At 44.0% G+C, this 18,662-nt stretch overlaps 1 protein-coding gene across 3 annotated transcripts in view; it reads left to right on the top strand.

Moving 5' to 3' along the window:
• The window catches only part of TRIO (trio Rho guanine nucleotide exchange factor), a 4,034,553-nt gene that overhangs the window by 1,690,874 nt on the left and 2,325,017 nt on the right, over positions 1 to 18,662 (top strand). For all 3 annotated transcript variants that reach the window (XM_078687660.1, XM_078687659.1, XM_078687661.1), the window contains exon 25: positions 11,528 to 11,637. In XM_078687660.1, coding sequence (XP_078543786.1) covers positions 11,528 to 11,637 — 110 coding nt within the window. The remainder of the gene's footprint in view (positions 1 to 11,527; positions 11,638 to 18,662) is intronic.

Here is an 18,662-nt window from a genome sequence, read left to right as displayed (position 1 = left end):
ATGACCCTTGTGTCATCCATGACACGGGGCCTCCTGCTGACACTGATCCTGATATCTATCCAGCACGCCCCTCTCTTCCCGACGATGCTACCTCTTACCAGGAGGTTATATCAAGGGCTGCTGCTTTTCACAAAGTGCGTTTAGAGGATGACTTCCTCTTTAACATGCTTTCCACCACTTATAGGGCAACTCAATACCTGCCCATGTTACAGGGTATGCTCAGGCATACTGAGGACATATTTCAAGACCCTATTAAGGCTAGGGTTATTATGCCTAGGGTAAATAAGAAATATAAACCTGCACCATCTGACCCTGTTTCCATTAGAGGACAATTACCAAGGGACTCCTTGGTTACCCCCACAGAACACAAGTATGCCAACTCTCAGGCTTACCACCACAGAACACAAGCATGCCAACTCTCAGGCTACTGGAGAAACTCCACCTCCTGAAAAAGAAAGTAAACAGATAGATGATGCTGGGGAAAAAAAGAGTTGCAGCTCAGGCTGCGAACTATTGGTGTATTGCCAACTCTCAAGCTCTCCAAGCTCGCTATGACCACACCCACTGGGACGTAATGGTAGATCTATTTCAACATCTCCCAAGGGAACACAAAGAACGCGGACAACAGATAGTGTCTTATGGTAAAATTATCACTAACACTTCCATACAGTGTGCATTAGATGCTGTATACATCGCAGCCAGTGGAGTAAATACTAGTATTTTACTTTGGCGACACACTTGGCTTTGAATCTAGGGGTTTAAGCCTGAGGTTCAGCAAGCTGTCCTAAACATGCCTTTTGACAAAGAACATCTGTTCATTCCTTAGGTGGATTCCACATTTTGAAAAAATAAAAAAAGGTACTGAGATAACCAAAGCTATGGTGGCACTTCAGACACCTGCAACCCGTGGGTTTTTGCGTCGGTCCGGCTACCTTCAAGACTCCAAAACCACCTCTTCTGAGATTTCCACCTGCCAACAAAAGCAACAAAGTCAAGGATCATACTCTAAGGGCGACTATCATGGCTCCTATAGAGGAAACAGCAACAGAGGTAGAGGTAAGAGTGCCTCCCCAATGGAGAAAACCCTGTCCCAAACTGTGACTACCTTATCCTTTTCCTTGATCGCATATCACCTATCGGGGGCAGAATTCACAATTACCTACCCGCATGGCAATCCATCACATCAGACAAGTGGTTATTAGCCTTTATCCAACATGGCTATTGTCTGTAGCTCATTGCCACACCATCAAACATTTCACCTCATGTTCACAGGATGACACACAAGCATTAAACATTACTCAAACAAGAAATTCAAACTTGACTACTCAAAGGTGCTGAAGAGCCCGTCCCTCTTCAACATCAGAGTTCAGGAATATACTTTCTGTGCTTCCTAATCCACAAAAAGGATGGGTCTTTAAGGCCAATTTTAGGTCTCAGGCCCTTAAACAAATACATCCTATCAGAACAAGGAGACTTCATGACAACACTAGAATTAAAGGATGTCTACTTTAACATACCGATAGAACCCAGATCATGGCAAATACTCAAGATTTGTCATGGAGGGCAAACATTACCAGTTCAAGGTTTTACCATTCGGGGTTATCACTGCACCTAGAATTTACACCAAATATCTAGCAGTGGTTGCAGCATAGCTAAGAAGACAAGCTGTCCCTGTATTCCCATACCTAGACAACTGGCTTATTGAAGCCAGTTCTTTTCATCAGTGCCAACAGGACAGTCGGATGACAATATATCTTCTTCACAATTTTGGGTTACCGTCAACATCCCCAAATCACACTTACAACCATTACAGATTCAACCATATCTAGGAGCAGTACTCAACATGTGAGGATTAGTTTAACCCAATCCTGTAAGAATTCTAAACTTTAAAACAAAACAACCCCAGTTTCAGATCAACCAACAACTCACTGTGAAGGTAATCATGCATCTGCTAGGAATGATGCTTCTTGTAATTCCATAGTTCCACATGCAAGATTACATATGCATCCACTGCAGCAATGTCCAGCTTGTCAGTGGTCACATTCACAGGATCAGTTGACAGATCTAGTGTTGATAGACCGCCACAATCCCCGTTGTCTGCAATAGTGGAATAACAACATCCAGCTAAAGGGGCTGCCTTCTCTCGAACCTGTTCCCCACCTCACTCTCACAACAGATGCATCAAAGGTGGGATGGGGTGCTCACCCCCAGCACCTTCACATTTCAGTGCTTATGTGATGTCAAACATCAATCTCTCCACATCAACTATCTAGAGTTTCAAGCTGTACACCAAGCATTAAAGCTTTCCCACCTCACCTGACTTACAAAGTAGTCCGGACAAACAATATGACAACAATATATTATCTTCAAAACATGGGTGTACACATTCTACACAACTTTCACAACTGTCTCAGACCATCTGGAACTGGCCTCTACATCACCACTTTTTCCTGTTAGCGGAATACCTTCTAGGAAGAAATAACAGCTTTTCAGACCTGCTCAACAGGATGCAGCAACATGTCCACAAATAGGAACTTGTTTGTAAATATCATCATTTAAGAACAGTGATCTGTAACCGCATTCGCGCTAGCGGTTTTCCCGCTGCGCGCTGCGATTTTGAAAAACCCGCGTCACATGACGAGCTCAGCTCGTCATCAGCGTAGCGCAGGTTACGCTCATGACGAGCTGAGCTCGTCATGAGCGTAGAAGGGGTTAAAGTGGACCTAAGCATGGATAATATACATTGGATACATGTCGTCTAATACATCTGTGTCAACAAATAATATTTTTGTATTATTTTATAAATATGTATAAGATGTAATAAATACAAGACAATCAAAAAACAATTTTCTTTCAAGGGGATTCATCCATATGCGTCAATCATTAATGTTGACAGTCACATTACAATTTCTTAACATCTTAGTATTCAAAGAAAAACCATTCAAATATTCAGGTTCTTAAAACACAAGATTGTCATATCATGAGATAGAGTTTTTATCATCCTAAATGATGATATTTACAAACTAGATATTTTCCCTGATTTAGGAATCTGTTTCAGGGGTACCCCTATTTTTTCACACACAAATAGGAACTCTACCTAGAAGTCCCCCTACCCTACTTCCAAAAGTGGGGCTTCCTGCAAAGAAATATTTTCACCACAGCAGAAAATGCAAAATGCCAAAACTTCGCCGCAAGGTTTCCACCCCCACTGTCCATGGTCAGTGCACTGTGGATCAGTTTGTCAAAAATATTTGCTTATGCTTATCCACCTCTCCCTCTCCTTTCATTTCTAGTTTGGAAGCTCAGACAAGCATCTCTAACAATGTTCCTAATGGCTCCCACTTGGGCTTGTCAGCCTTAGTGCACAACATTGCTAGATCTTTCAGTAGTTCCACACATGAAGCTCCCAAATAGCCGGACCATCTCACTTCAAATCACAGACCAATCAGACACCCAGATCCCAAACCTCTCAACCTAGCGATCTGGCTCCTGAGGTCATTGAATTTGGTTGCCTTAACTTACCAGCAGAATGTATGGACATACTTAAAGCAGCACGAAAACCATTTACTAGGGCCTGCTATGCAACCAAATAGAAAAGTTTTGTTTGCTACTACCACTCAAAGCAAATTGACCCTTCGACAGATCCAGTACAAAACATTATATGTTATCTACTTCACTTACAAATGGCAGGCTTCGCATATAGCTCTATACGCTTACGCTTCAATGCCATGGCTGTCTATCTTCAAAATAGACAAGACATTTCCCTTTCCAAAATTCCAGTCATTAAACCCGTGGAACCGTAATATAGTACTTACAAGACTCATGGGACCTCCTTTCAAGCATCTACGCTCATGTCCTCTTCAATTCCTATCATGGTTAGTGACTTTTGTAGTTGCTATAACTTCACTCTTCCAAATACACAAAGACAAGGTATTCTTAGAACTAACCCTAAATTTCTACCTAAGGTAGTCTTACAGTTTCACATCAATCAGTCATTGCCAGTTTTCTTCCCTCAACCCAATTCTGTTGCAGAAACAGGTCTTCATTCATTCATTCAATGGCAAAAGAGCGCTCAAGTTCTACACTGGTAGAACTAAAACTTTCAGAAAATCTAAGCTATTTTTTGTCACCTTTTTACCACCACACATGGGGAACCCTACATCCAAAGCAGGCATCTCCAGATGGATAGTAAAGTGCATTCAGACTTGCTATGCTAAGGCCAAAAGACCTTTACTTGTTCCTCCCAGAGCATACTCTACTTGCAAAAAGGGAGCAACCATGACTTTTGTGGGAAATGTTCCCTTAGCCGACATACGTAAATCAGCTACATGGTACACCCAACTTTCACCAAACATCATTGTACGGATGTCTTAGCATGCCAACAAGCCAATGTAGCACAGCAGTGCTACATATTCTTTTTCAAACCACTGCTACACCACAGGTTAGCCACAGCTTATTAGGAGGGACTGCTTTACTATCGTTGTATAGCATGTGTATCTACAGCCACACATGCCATCGGACAAAAATTGTTCTTGGTTTATAGTACTGTAGATTCACATGCACCACCCTCCTCCCTAGACACCTATTACCGATGCAGTTCCTTACATTTATTTATTTATAAAGTTTTATATAGTGCTAGCTAGACTTGTAGGTAGCAGAGCGCTGTACATACACAAAGGAAAAGAAAGATTGTATAACATCGCAGGACATGAAAATGCATAAAACTATAAGCAAAGAGATAATATTTATGTATCCAGTACGAGGAGAGAGACGCAGGGGGTTGACAGTCAGATAACCACCATCCTTGAAGGTCAAAGTGAGGGGGGAGTCCATTATGTTATTGATGTCTAGGATGGTTGACTTGGTCGGAAAACCAGAGTAAGCTAAATAATTGTTTTTCTCGTATTCCGATCTTTGTTTTCTAAGAGCTGTTTGTCTTTTTCACATTGGAGTCCTCCAATCCAACAGCAGATGACAATAATCCTTTTGCTGTGGGGCTAGTATATTGGTGTTCCAAAAAAAGTGTACATGGGTCACGGTTCCCTTTTCGTGTTAACAAACAGGACATTTATCAGAAGCTGGACTGATTATTGTTTGAACTAGGTATGCAATCCCAATTGCCACTTGTCTGTAGAGATGTTCCATCTGCTCCAGTTGTTTTTTGTACAGAGGGCCTTTTGATGGCTTGTTTATTGTTAGATACAACTAAATCCCTACATTTATTAGTTTCACTAGTTATAATTTAGCATGATCATCTTATTGCTTACATATATTTACGCCCCTTCCTCACCCGCCTGTGGGAAAACAGCTTAACAATGGAGTAGATACCCATGTCAATTAACACAAAGAGAAGTCACTTGACCTTGTGACTCAAACTAATTCTTCGAAGAAAAACAACTTGCACAACTTTGAACCCAACACTAGATGGCAGGAGTAGGCAGAGCATGTTAATCTGTAGCACTACATGCCATGAAACGATGACTACAGGGTAAGTAGCATAATTCATTTGTATCAATAGATCTCGTCAAACCACATTATGTGGCTGGTTCTACACAGCAGGACAAGAGGGCTCCTGGGTAGCTACCTGCCTCCTCTCACTACCCTACAGGAAGTCCCTATCAAAGCTTTGATCAGTGATGAAGATTCTTCTCCCTTCCAGAGGACAGTTAACACTGAAGTATCTCTTCTTTCTGTTACATCAACAAACTCCTTACAAACAACATGCACAGAAACTCATATTTCAATTTAACAAAGAAGGTGTCTACCGCAACATACCACCACTGGAGTCTACAGCCACTTCTACAGCCTCCAGAGCTACCAAAAATAGATCAAGCAGCCTCTGGCTTCTTCATAGACTATGATGTCTTTTCTTAGGATTCATCTGACCCACTTCCTTTACCGCCCCACAGTAGACTGTGTGAATTCTACTTTTGGCTGAAAAGGACATACTTTGTCCCGCTGTGGATATACATTTGAATTACAATTGTGTTACTTTTTCTCTTTATTTGGATTAGTTTTGAGACCGTCTTTTTTGTTTATCCTGAACAGACACTATCTTCCAGAACGTTCTGCTGTTGAACTTGGTTTTAACACCCCACTCTTCATCTTTTTGGGCTAAGGTGACCTATAATATATTTGGACCGACTAAATTAGTTCAAATTCCTTATGTGTTTAACATTTCTCTGCATGACAGTAGCTGAAAGAAACACTTAGTGATATATTTCTTACCTTAGAATTACCCCCAGGCGTCAGACTGGATCTGTAAAGTTTTCATCAGCAGTACCCCTGCGCGTCGGAAGGTGGCGTCGTGCAGCTCTGCGTCAGTTGTTGGCGTTGTGGGCACAGAGATTATGTTGCGGCAGCTACTTAGATGCCGCCCTCGTGCGCGGACGTCAGTTCTTTCTTTTTCCACGCCAACAAGAGCAGATCCAGAGAGAGCAGTACCCCCAGTCAATTTTTTTACTGAGTTTTTCTGGCCTTTTTGTCTCTGTTTTTCCATTCGATCGACTTGGTGCCATAGGGATGCCCAGCTTCAAGTTTTGCGGGACTGTCATCACATGAAGTCGTTGACGGACCCGCACGCGTGTGTCTCTACTGCCTGGGGCGCTACCACGACCCCAAGTCCTGCCCCGACTGCGGGCCATGGCACCCAAGACTTTGCAGGAGCGGTCCTGAAAGTTTAAGTCCGGCAGTCAGTTCCGCGCCGTTCAAGGTCCCAGTCGTGTGGAAGGTCGAAGGACTGGTAGCGAAGCCATCACCATCGTTTGTCGGGATCGAAGTCTTCGCACTCGGGGCCAGATAAGACGAAGCATCACAAGAAGTAGAAGAAGCATCATTGTTCTCCGACTTCCCCTCGCGCGGCGTGCCACGCGGCTGAGGATGCAGGTGGTGCGTGCCACCTGGCTCCGGCAGAGTCTACGCAGTCGCCGTCGGACTACCCGCCCCTTCTGGGTCCGTCGCAACTCAGGCCCAGCTGCAGGAATTTCTGTCCGCCATGGTCCGCCTATTTGGCCCATCGGGGCCCGCCGGCTCGCCTTTGGGTCCGCGGGCCTGACTAGGGGTCCTCGCCCTTTACTGTCGGCGGCTCCGGCTCTGGCATTGCTGTCGGTTCCAGCCCTAGTGCCGCAGGGCACCCAAGGATCCATGCCTGGATCCCGGACGACGCCGGTTGACCTTGTGAAACCTCCACCGACGTCGACCCCACCGGCACCACCTCCGATGTTGCCCGTGCTACCGGTCCAGCCTCCTTATTTTCGACCTGTACATCAGCCTTCGGAGGAAGGGGAGGACTGGTAGGAGTTTGAGGACCCTCTCACAGCTCAATGTGAGTATGACCCAGACTGGGCAGAGGAGCTGGGGGATGCCAGTGGTCTTGACACTTCTCCTGACCTTGGCAAGCTAACTCCTCCTACCGTGGCTACGGAGGAGGGTGCAAGTTATGTAGTGGTGTTATGTATGGCGGCCGTGGCTCTCCACCTCCAACTCCCTACAGTGGTCGTCAGGACTAACCTCCTTACAGAAGTGCTTCAGCCGGCAGCTACCTCTGCGGAGCCACTGCTGCCTTTTAATGATGCACTTTCTGACGCTCTTTTGGGCACCTGGTCCAGGCCCAACATAGGAGCTCCTGTGGATAGGAACGATGCCCGATGCCATCACCAGGCCCCGGGCGACCCCCTTTTCCTCTGCCAACACCCCACTCCTGAGAGCTTGGTTGTCCAAGCCTCCACGTCCCAGAGCGCATTCCCTACCGCACCCCCGGACAGGGAATCCAAGAGACTAGAACAGTTTAGGAAGAAGATTTTTTCTTCCGCCAGTTCAGGGCTGCGATCTGTGAACACCGCATGCCCGTTGGGCCTTTATTCCCACTCTGTGTGGGATATGGTGGCACAAGTGCTGCTCAGTGTCCGGAGGAGGCCCGGACAGTGCTCTGTCAAGCTATTGCTAAAGGGAATGATGCTGCTAAGTTCACAATCCGTTGTGGCCTTGACACCGCTGACTCACTGGACAGGGTGATTTCCACGACAGTGGCACTCCGCCGCCACGCCTGGCTGAGGACAACTGGTTTCTCTGGGGATGTCAGAACACTCTCATGGACATGCCCTTTGATGCATTCACCTTTTGGCAACAAGGCAGATAGCGCATTGGAGCGCTTAAGGACTTGCAGGCTACGGCCAATTCCTTGGGCCTTTCTACCACTGCCCTCCTCCGCCTTCTGCTTTTCGCACCTTTCATGGCCATGGAAGGGGCACCCCGACACGTTCGCTTCAGAGCCACAGGCTCATGCAGAAACAGTCCCAGCGCGGACGTGGGGCCCGCCGAGGTGGGTCAGGGGGTCAGCAGGTGGGTCAGTCCACCACCACCCCAGCCACCACTGCCTCCAAACCTTCCTAGTCCAGTTTTTCAGGCCCATAAAATGCCAGTGGGCGGCAGGATTCGCCATCACCTCAAACTAAATGGTTGTGAATATATACCCTGTACTTAAGTCATCAATTTCCATAGCTAACATTAATATATAGCTACCATATCACTCATAATTTGACTGTTCACCCTCACAGAATGTAACCAACCTGATCCTCACATTTGATGTGTAACGTCAACAATTGAGGCATCCAGTATGAAGTTATGGTAATCATAAACCAAAGTAGGTAAAATAGTTGCTGGTTCCACACACCATATTAGTACTTGGTAACATACTATTTGATTTAGGTCCTGTTTTCATCTATTGACCTAAGACTCCAAGTGGATTTTTATAATGTTTGTAGGAAGGTGGATATCTGACTATGGTTACCCCCAACTTTTTGCCTAGTGTTTTGACTTGGTTGGCCTGGGATCCTGCTATTCAGGACCCCAGGCTATCTGCTCTCTCTGTAAAATGGACTCCATGTACTTTAGGAACATACCTGATTGGATGTTGGGTCACCTTGTGAGCCCCTGTATAGTGTACCATAGGTACCCAGGGCATAGGTGCATCCAAGGCCTACCAGGGGTTGCAGCATGAATTATGCCACCCCTAGCTGGCCATCCAAATTGACACAACTGGCTGATCACTCAGCTGGGGCAAAGTTGTGTAATCACCCCTTGCTTAGGTATAGTATTCCTATACCTACCATTATATATAGACACATATATACCTATAAGTCACTCCTATGGCAGGCCTTAACAATCCTGGAGGCAGAGTGCTTGGTTTTATGTGAGATGGTGCTCTAGCATGAGCTGAGCCTGTCTGCAGCTTTCGGAACCATGTCCTTATAGCTGTTCTATGATATAGCCATACCATATACTCTTAAGTGCATTATAATCCTCGCGGTTGAATGCTAACTTTGGTTTGGGTTTATCAAAACATGTCGTGTAAGGTGTCATACGCTTTGGAATACTACCCCCTCACCAGTTCTGGCGACAGGGGTAGCATTCCACCCTTCTAGAGGGAGAATACATGCTGTTCCTGTTAATCCCGGTTACAGTTAACCAGAGCCACAGCATTACAAAATGGATGCTGCTGCCACAGACACAAGTCTAACCTCCTGCTGCTGGGAGGCCTTCCAGCGAGGGAGGCTTTGACAATAGGTTTCCTGTCTTGGGAGGTGCTAGCACCACCCCAGACAGACCATAGTATATTGGGGCAGGGAGGGATGAATGAAATGAGACACTGCCTGGGGCACACAAGGGGCTTCATGCATAGTCCAGTTCAATCCAGTTTCTGGGGCACTCCAGCCCCAGCACTGGCGCGAAACTGGACAAAGGGAAAGGGGTGTAACCACCCCCTTCCCTGGTCCCACACATAGGAGGGGCCTAGCAGGTAATCCAGCCCCTTTGATTGGTATAAAGGTAGGACCTGAGTCAAGAGACTTTAGATTTATCCTGAACTGAAACTTGAAACGAAACTCTGGACCTTCGACATTCTACTGCAACTAGAAGACTGAAGAAATCTCCCTTGTAGTCAAGGAGTGACCACCCTGTGCAAACAGGCACCATCCAGTGATTTGCGGTTTGCTTTGTCGACGCTCCCGCCCAAGCCCGAGCACAGAGCCTGACAAGAACTGGACTTCCAGACTTGCTTGAGCCAGATCCACAGCCACAGCAAAGCTGAGACCCGTGGAGGCGACGAGAGACGTGGGACCGGACATCTTGAAAAACCTGCTCTTTGCTACTTGTGCAGCTTCTGAGGTACCCTCGAAGTTGTGCATTGGGGATTGAGAAGCCCCAGCCTCGAGCACCTTTTGCACCGACGCACAACCCTCCACACTCACCGAGTGCCGCGTGGGGTCTGCTAGTACTTTTGTGCTAGACGCGTCTGTCCGGTCAATTGCCCGTTGGCTAGTGGACTCTGTGATGACGAACCTTTGAATTTGAACCGCCTGCCTGGTTGCTCCAGATGGGCCCCTGCTTCCCTGAAAAGAAGTCCCCTAGACCTTGCTGGTCTAACTCGAAGCGAATATTTGATTCCTGTGTGGGTTGTATTTGCCAAGGCCTGTTGACTCCAATCCGGAAGCCGACACCGCCAACAGCGAGATCCTTCGTGGGACAGTCCGTATCCAGCTCCTGGTCGTCGTCGACGCCTCCTGGTCCACGTGGCTGCAGAGTCAAGCTTCACGACATCACCTGATTGCTTCGCGATATCGCCTGGTTCCTTCCTGGTCAATGGCTAGGGACCCAGACTCTGTCCCCTCTGCTTTCAGGTACTCTTCATCCTCGATCCGCCCTTGGATCCAACCGGACACTTCTCTCCAGGTTGCCTGCAGCATCTCTTTACAGGTCTCCATAGGATTCAGTTACGAAACCCATCACAACTTGACACCTATGCACCCGGCTCCTGTGGGTGAGGTAACGCGGGCACTCCGGTGCTCCTGTGGGTATTGACTATCCCAGTGTCCTAGTTTTCAGTAGCTTTCTCCTAGTACATCCGGAAGTGTCCTAAATCAACTAGTTTCTAACTCTTACGTTCCCATTGTTTCCCTACGGTAACTCGTGTGTGTGAATAGACACTGCACATGCATCCTGTGGGCCTCCTGCTTCCTAACCTTTGGTAGTACAGCATAGTTCGTGATGTGGTTCTTATACCACCATTTTAGTATATGGTTTTCAACGCCCCTAGGGCTCAACTGTATTTTGTGCAACTTATTGTATGATAATTAAGTAACTTGTTATGTGCTTTGTCCTCTGACCTCATAAAGAGTTCAGAGGGGTTGTGTTAGTAATAAATACATATATATTTTATATATAACCTGTGTGGTGTCCTTTCATTTGGTATTCAAGGGGTTACATACGGTAAAACAGCTTGCTTCACATGCTCTCAGAAGTTTTAGCCTAAGACTGCTTTGTCCATGCTACCACTAGGATAGCTGGTCTATAAGGTTGACTTTACAACCATCACCATGAGGGCTGTTTGGACTGGTGCAAGGTGCTCACTAGAATAGTGAACATTATATACCAGGCCAACTTCTCACAATGTTCACCAATCGATTTATTTTGTTTCATTTGTTTTGTATTTACTTTTAAGAATAACAACTATTCCTCTCTCCCTGCTTAGACATACTTATGGGAAATGACAAGTGGTGTTGAAGAAATCCCACCTGGTATTTTAAACAAGGAAAATATTATCTTCGGAAATATGCAAGAACTGTTTGAATTTCATAACAAGTGAGTAGTTATGATCCAAGCCATAAAGTCATTTTTAGGATCCATCTGCATTATTGAAAAAATCTTCATTATCTGCTGTGCTAGATAAAGAAAACCGGCATAAAGTGTAATGAAAATAAACAATAACTCTATACTACTTGCACAGATGTGCTCTCTTGTCGCCTGCAAGCAGTTTCCAAATGTGCTTTTTTAATTCAATTATTTTGTGTGCCTTATGATGGAAGCTGTTGATAGTCTTGCTTCTTTGCTTGGAATTCATGGTTTTGATCACTTCAGGTGCTGGTATATATTTTAGGTAAAAAATAATGTTATTACAGGACAATTGGCTGTGTGAGAGCCCAGACATTCATGGATTTGCTGCCTTTAGGCATATATGTACAATAAACCAAAGTGCTCTATCTTTGAAGGGGACCGCTTCGTGTTTGTATCTGGTAAAATCTCAAAGGGTGCAATATTTATGCCAATTGAGTGTCTTAAGATATTTGCTGACCTTCAATAGCAAACATTTTTTTTATGATACATTTGTATGGCTATACTTCTAATTTTTTCTTCTTTGACTTATGGAATTTTAGGTTGTGAAAATGAATATTAATAACACAATCACTTAATTTACAAGATATTTAATATTGCAAACAAGTTTTTCCTGAAATTAGACCTTTTGTTTGCTGATTGTGATGAGTGACTTGTTTTATAAATTTAATGTTCCTCTAGTAAGGTTTCCTTTATGTAACAGGTCATAATGTTCCTTAACAGTTTTGCTCATTAATGATCAACCATGGGATGATCTATTTAAAAAGTCAAATATATATAGCTGACATTCCGTGTATTGTGTTGGAGGGAAAAATCTCTGTTGAACAAACACCAAGAAAAACAAGTTGACAATATAATACGGGTTTATTACAATTCTGCAGTGAAGATCAGTCAGTGGAGGAGAGATCAGTTCACCTCCAGGGAGATGCAACGTGAGGTTTGGAGTTTTAGCTCAGAAGCAGCTCTATTTATTCTTCCAAACCACAAAGAAAAAGGTTACACGTTCATCACTAACGTAAGCAATGTTCACCCATAATATACAAGGTAGCATCAGTAGATGTAGCGATTTCTCAGAAACAGAAGCGCATGCAGGCCTAGCCTTACATGATGAGCATGAAACCCCCCTATGTGGGTTTCGGTTCTTGGACTTTGAGCAGAGCAAAGATATATTTATCTGACTGCGCAGTGCTTTGTTATATCCTGCACAGCACCGATTGGCCAAGCTTATCTGACCTTTTGTATGTGGTCTTTTTCACCAAGCCATCTAACTGGTTAGGTGTGAAGCTGCGGTTTCTGCAGAAGCAAATGAACAGCTATCTGACTTGTAGATGTGATCTGTGCAGAAGCGTGCACATGTGGATCAGTATGTACTAGGGCAGGATGTGCACCTGATATTTCTTCCTATGTACTTGTTCAAGCTAGAGGTGTAAGAAACTGCAGAGCTTCAGAGGAAGCAGGCTCTTATGTGATTGGTGTATCATGGCTCATTCCTTTAGCAGATGGAGTTTGTGGTAACCTATTTTTGTAGCCTATGCGCTTTAGCACTCATGGTTTCCTAAGTCTGGAGGAGATCAGATCTAACCTTCAGGCAATAGCTCAACTTATTGACAGCAAGCTATTTTCATTGGCTCCAGTATGCCATTTGTCGTTGCTAAATACTGATCCTGTGACATTGATTACTGGTCTACCTGTGCAATCAAAGGGCAGGGGTTTAGTCAAATAATTAATCAAACAATAATTGCTACATTTGGATGAAGGATGAGTTACCCCCAAAATGCCCCAGTCTATTATCAACTTTTTTTTGCCCATGTCGCTTATGATCCTCTTTCTTCATTCTTGATATCTTTTTTTTTTTATAATCAATTTTTGAATAAACAAAGAAAACAGTACAGCACATGTAAGCATTTGCAATTTAGTATGGTGGTTGACTATTATATATGAAACAAAAGCGGGTCCCAGTCCTGGGACCCTGAGACCTAGCTCCTAGAAACCCCGGTGAGTGAGGGGACACTAGAAAGAAATTTTTCTTTCTTTAAGGTATTATGATTTAACATAACCATACACCTGAACTGAGCTAGGTCTCAGGGTCCCAGGACTGGGACCCGCTTTTGTTTCTTATTGACTCTTAGGAGGACGACCTAGTCTCTAATATCCTCCTCTCCCCCTGTTTGTTTACAGTTACCTGGCAGCAGCTTGGCTGCAGGAGTTACTAATTTGATAATACCCTTGATATTATCATTTGAGCTGAATCATTACCCAACACAGCACAGTACACAGAATATAATTCACAATGGCAGAAATTACAGGCCTCTCCTTTTCAGAGGATGAAGTAGACAGAATTATCGCTTCCATATTACCACGCACAGGGGCACCCAACAAAGAAAACAAAGATGCATCGCAGATTTGGGATGAACTCACAGAACTCAAACGCAATCAAATTAAGACATTAATTCATGGGGTCATGATGGCAGAATATTTAAAAGTGAGTGCAGCACCGAGGGGTCTAATTGTCAAGAATGAACCCTTCATCTTTCAACGGGACCAACAATTTAAAAAAGATTGGTCATTGATCTCTTGGCACTGTACCAGGGACTGGTTAGTGTTAATAGTGAAGACAGCTGCCCGCCTCTCAGAAACATTACTGGAGGAGATCCATGCCTTAGAGATACGTTTAAAATCTTATCAGACTCCAAGTGAGTTAAAAAAGAGATTGGATGAACTTGATAAGAATATGTCAGAATTCGAAGTACCTCTAAAAGATACAAAATATGATAAACTCTCCAAAGACCATAAAGCTTTCTCACATGAGAAAGTATACCCATACATCAGAGTGGACTACAAAACAAATAGTAGGAACCCGGGTTACAACACGGATAGCGATGGATCCGAAACAGGTTCAAATAGTTCAGGATCTTCATCGAATTATAACTACTCTTCTAACAGAAGAACAAGGAAAAGCAGAGGCAATTCCTTCAGACAAAGAGGGCACCAACAATTCCCCCAATGGCCAACATTTCAAGGACCACAACAATATGGTCCACAGTATGGACCACCTCCAGGACCATTCTTCTATGGACCACCGATGTATCCTCACCAACCCCCCATGAACTGGGGCTCAAACCAGGTGAATCAGAGTAACCAAGGACGCCCTTTTTTAGGCCGGGGCCAAACCCCCAACAGAGGAAGAAACAAAACAGGACAACAACTGAGATGGGCACAACCTGTAGCAACAGAGGGACCTCATACACGGAGCAAGGGACCCCTAGAAGCATCAACTAGCGAACCCCAGACTTAGTAGTGAATCTATCTGACACAGTACTAACACCAATTCAAACCATGGTTCTAAATAAAGGACTAGGGTTTGTACCGACTGCCAATGTTGACAAATTCAAACTATGTTGTGAGTTGAAGGAATTTGTGAGAAAGTTAAAATTACAAGTGTTCTTCAAAGAAAAAACAATACAGAATAAGACAGACACAGGCCTCAAGAAAAAGTCCACTTTTATCCCGCCTTCTGCAAGTCTACCAGTTGAAATCCTGGCTTTTGAAAAAGCAATAATGCGGGAAGTAAAGGAACTAGACCCACGAACAGCAAAAGTGTTCCACAACATGGATAATCAAGAAATTCAAGCAGTCCATGAATTATCAAATCTTAGTACCATAACGATAAAACCAGCGGACAAGGGTGGTGCGATAGTGTTACAGAACACTGTGGATTACAGAGAGGAATGCCTCCGCCTCTTGGGGGACCCGAGAAATTACGCTGTCATCAAGGACGATCCAACTGAACGTCTGAGGAGATCTATAGCATACCTAACCGAAGAATCCCTGGCAAATGACTGGGTAAGCAAAAAACAAACGGAGTTTCTAACGAACACCAAACCTGTCACCCCGTATTTTTACACGCTCCCAAAAATACATAAACGCCTCATAAAACCACCTGGAAGACCCATAGTCTCGGGCATTGGATCCATCCTCGAGCCACTTTCCAAGTTTGCGGATGCATTCTTGAGGCCGTTGGTACAAAACACAGATACTTACTTAAGAGACACAAAGGATGTACTCTGTCTATTAAAAGATCAAGCCTTTGAACCTTCCTCCAACATACTAATAAGTCTGGATGTTGAGAGCTTATATACGAGCCTCCCCCACAGAGAAACCCTGGAAATCCTTGAGGAAGTTCTATTCGACTGCCAGTGGGATTACAAAACTCCAAGACATGTGGTGCTTGAATGCTGCCGCTTGGCACTCACTGAAAATTTCTTTCGATTCGAAGAAACATTGTACCGTCAACTACATGGGACGAGTATGGGCAGTACATTTGCGCCGAGCCTGGCGGGCCTTTACGTTCATCACCTTGAAAAAACAAAAATACTGCATGACAACAACCCATACCGAAACCATATCACATTGTGGAAACGTTACATAGACGACGTTCTAGTAATATGGAATGGCAGTGAAGACGAAGTAAACTCTTTTTTTTTTTTTGAATGGCTGAACCAACAGGACACATTCCTAAAATTCACTATAACCCTCAGTAGATCCCAAATAGTGTTCCTGGATCTCAACATTATAGCAGAAGAGGGACATCTTAAGACCACAACACACTTCAAGGCTACAGCCCGGAATTGTTTATTGAAGTATGACAGCTTTCATCCAAGGCATTTAAAACAGAACCTCCCATTCGGACAGTTTCTGAGGTTGAGGAGAAATTGCTCGAGCAAAGATGATTACAAAAAACAGGCGGATGACTTGAGTGTTAAATTGCATGAACGCAACTATCCAGAGAAGTTAGTAAGAAATGCAAAAAAACGGGCATCCAATAACCATAGGGATGCACTGTTGGAACCTAAGATGAGGAATACAAATGAGAATCAGAGACCAATCTGTATTACCACGTTCACAAAGGTATCAGACCAAGTCACTAAAATAGTGAAAAAACATTGGCCTATTGTAAACAGTGGAGAATTAACCATACCAACCCCAATGTTCAGCCATCGACGTGCCAAGAGCCTCAAAGACCATTTGGTCCACACACGTCCAAGATCCAACCAACCTCCTGCTAGACAACAAACCCTACCCACTGGCCATTATGCATGCAACAATTGCAGCGTCTGCCATCTGACAACCAACACGAAAAATGTGATCTTCAACGATGGAAGCAAATGGGAATTGAGACAAATGTCAAATTGCAATACCAGCGGAGTAGTGTATATGATTACATGCACTTGCAATTTGCATTACATCGGGATGACTACACGCAAAGTGAGCACTAGGATAGTGGAACATCGCAGCACCATCAGGTGCAAAAGGACTACAACAAGAATGACAAATCACTTCATCGAATCAAATCACACCCCCAATGACATGAGGTGGGTGGTATTGGAAACAGCTAAAACCAAAGAAAACCAAGAGAGGTTCCTACATGAACGCGAACAACGATGGGTGTACAGATTACGTACGGACACCCACGGGTTGAACGATGACATTCCCTGGGGTGCATTTATATAATGTAGGGTTCACGATTATGCTTTTTTCTCCATCTGCAATTCTACAGAATAAGTGCAATACCAACCTGAAGCATAGCCTAATGAGACCCCTTTGTCAAGTTTTTTGGCCGCTTTAATATGTCTGATATATCTTTCACTATCAAGCGGCATGCCACCAACACCAGTTATACCTTTTATTACGATTAGCAATCGTCAATGAATTCTATTTCCAAATTTTGTTTTTCCTAAAAACCTATTAGACATGCCCCTGACTGACATGAGGCTAAGTAACCAGACGGAGGAACTATTATAACACACCTCAGGTCTGCACTGAACTAAACTTAATACACCAAGCGATGATTTCAACTTTGCCTCGATTTAATTTTGTTGCGTTATTTTTCACTTAATTTCTGTGAATCTGCTAATAACATATAAAACATATTGATATAACCGAGACTATGGCCAGTCTCGAACCGACGTAGTCGAAATTGGTGAAATCCCCAGATAAACAAAACCCTCCTCTCTTTCTGGGCACCCGCGGGTTGAGGCATACTTCTAAGATGGCCGCCATAGTTAGACCGGTCTAGTGGTTGAGGGCGTACCTTCCCTCTTCCAATACCGGAACAAACAAATACAACCGCCTGGCGGGAACAAGGCAAGATGCGGTCCCGGGGAGGTGTACTGAGTAGGTAGAAATACGCGATTTCACCATACAGGATGTAAGTACTAAATCTGTTTTTCCGACGGAAAAGCCACTTTAAAATACAACGTGTTTATTCACGGAAGCAGTATTTCCGACATAACGACTTTTTTTCAATGTGTACCTCGTCCTTCCAGCAGTGTATCCCATAAGTGAAATCGACCCCCCAGAGTGACCAGGAAGTGTCATTTCTCACTTTAAAAAGTAACTATTGAAGTTTCTCTTAATCTGTGTACTTTGTATATGTTGGGTTTGTTATATGTTTTGATCACAATAAGTCCTGTCTTGTTTATTTGTGTGAATTCACGAACAAGGTTCACAACGTTTTTTGACTAAAGAAAGCCTGCACGCGCCAATATGGCGCAAATCATTCTTTATACACACAGAATGAGAGTGGCTGGCAATGTACTATGTGTACCTCCCTGAGGGGAAGGTCTGTCATTAACAATGTGCTTTATTTTACAGCACCTACCAATTGAGAGGAACAAAAGTATGTATTTTACTAGAAATGCATGCAAATAATATTGCTTTATCTTTTTGATTTATTCACTATCCCTACTATTGGGATTTAGGAGTGGCATATGCAGGGCTGGTCCCTGCATGGTCCTGAAGAAATGCTAGGGGGTAGCATGAAACATGTCGACCATATTGATCACTGAGTCAACCACATTATAGGTTGCCCTACAGTGACATTAACCCCACTTTTAATATACCTACATAGGAGCTCAATAAAACAGTTAGGCCCACTAAGTATGGTATTTTTAATACTCACACACACCCACTCCACTTATTATTCTTTTTTGCAC

The sequence above is a fragment of the Lissotriton helveticus genome, chromosome 4_1, assembly GCF_964261635.1.
Source record: "Lissotriton helveticus chromosome 4_1, aLisHel1.1, whole genome shotgun sequence".
Lineage (NCBI taxonomy): Eukaryota > Metazoa > Chordata > Amphibia > Caudata > Salamandridae > Lissotriton > Lissotriton helveticus.
Note: the sequence above shows the minus strand (reverse complement) of the source record. Positions and strands in the feature narration are given on the sequence as shown.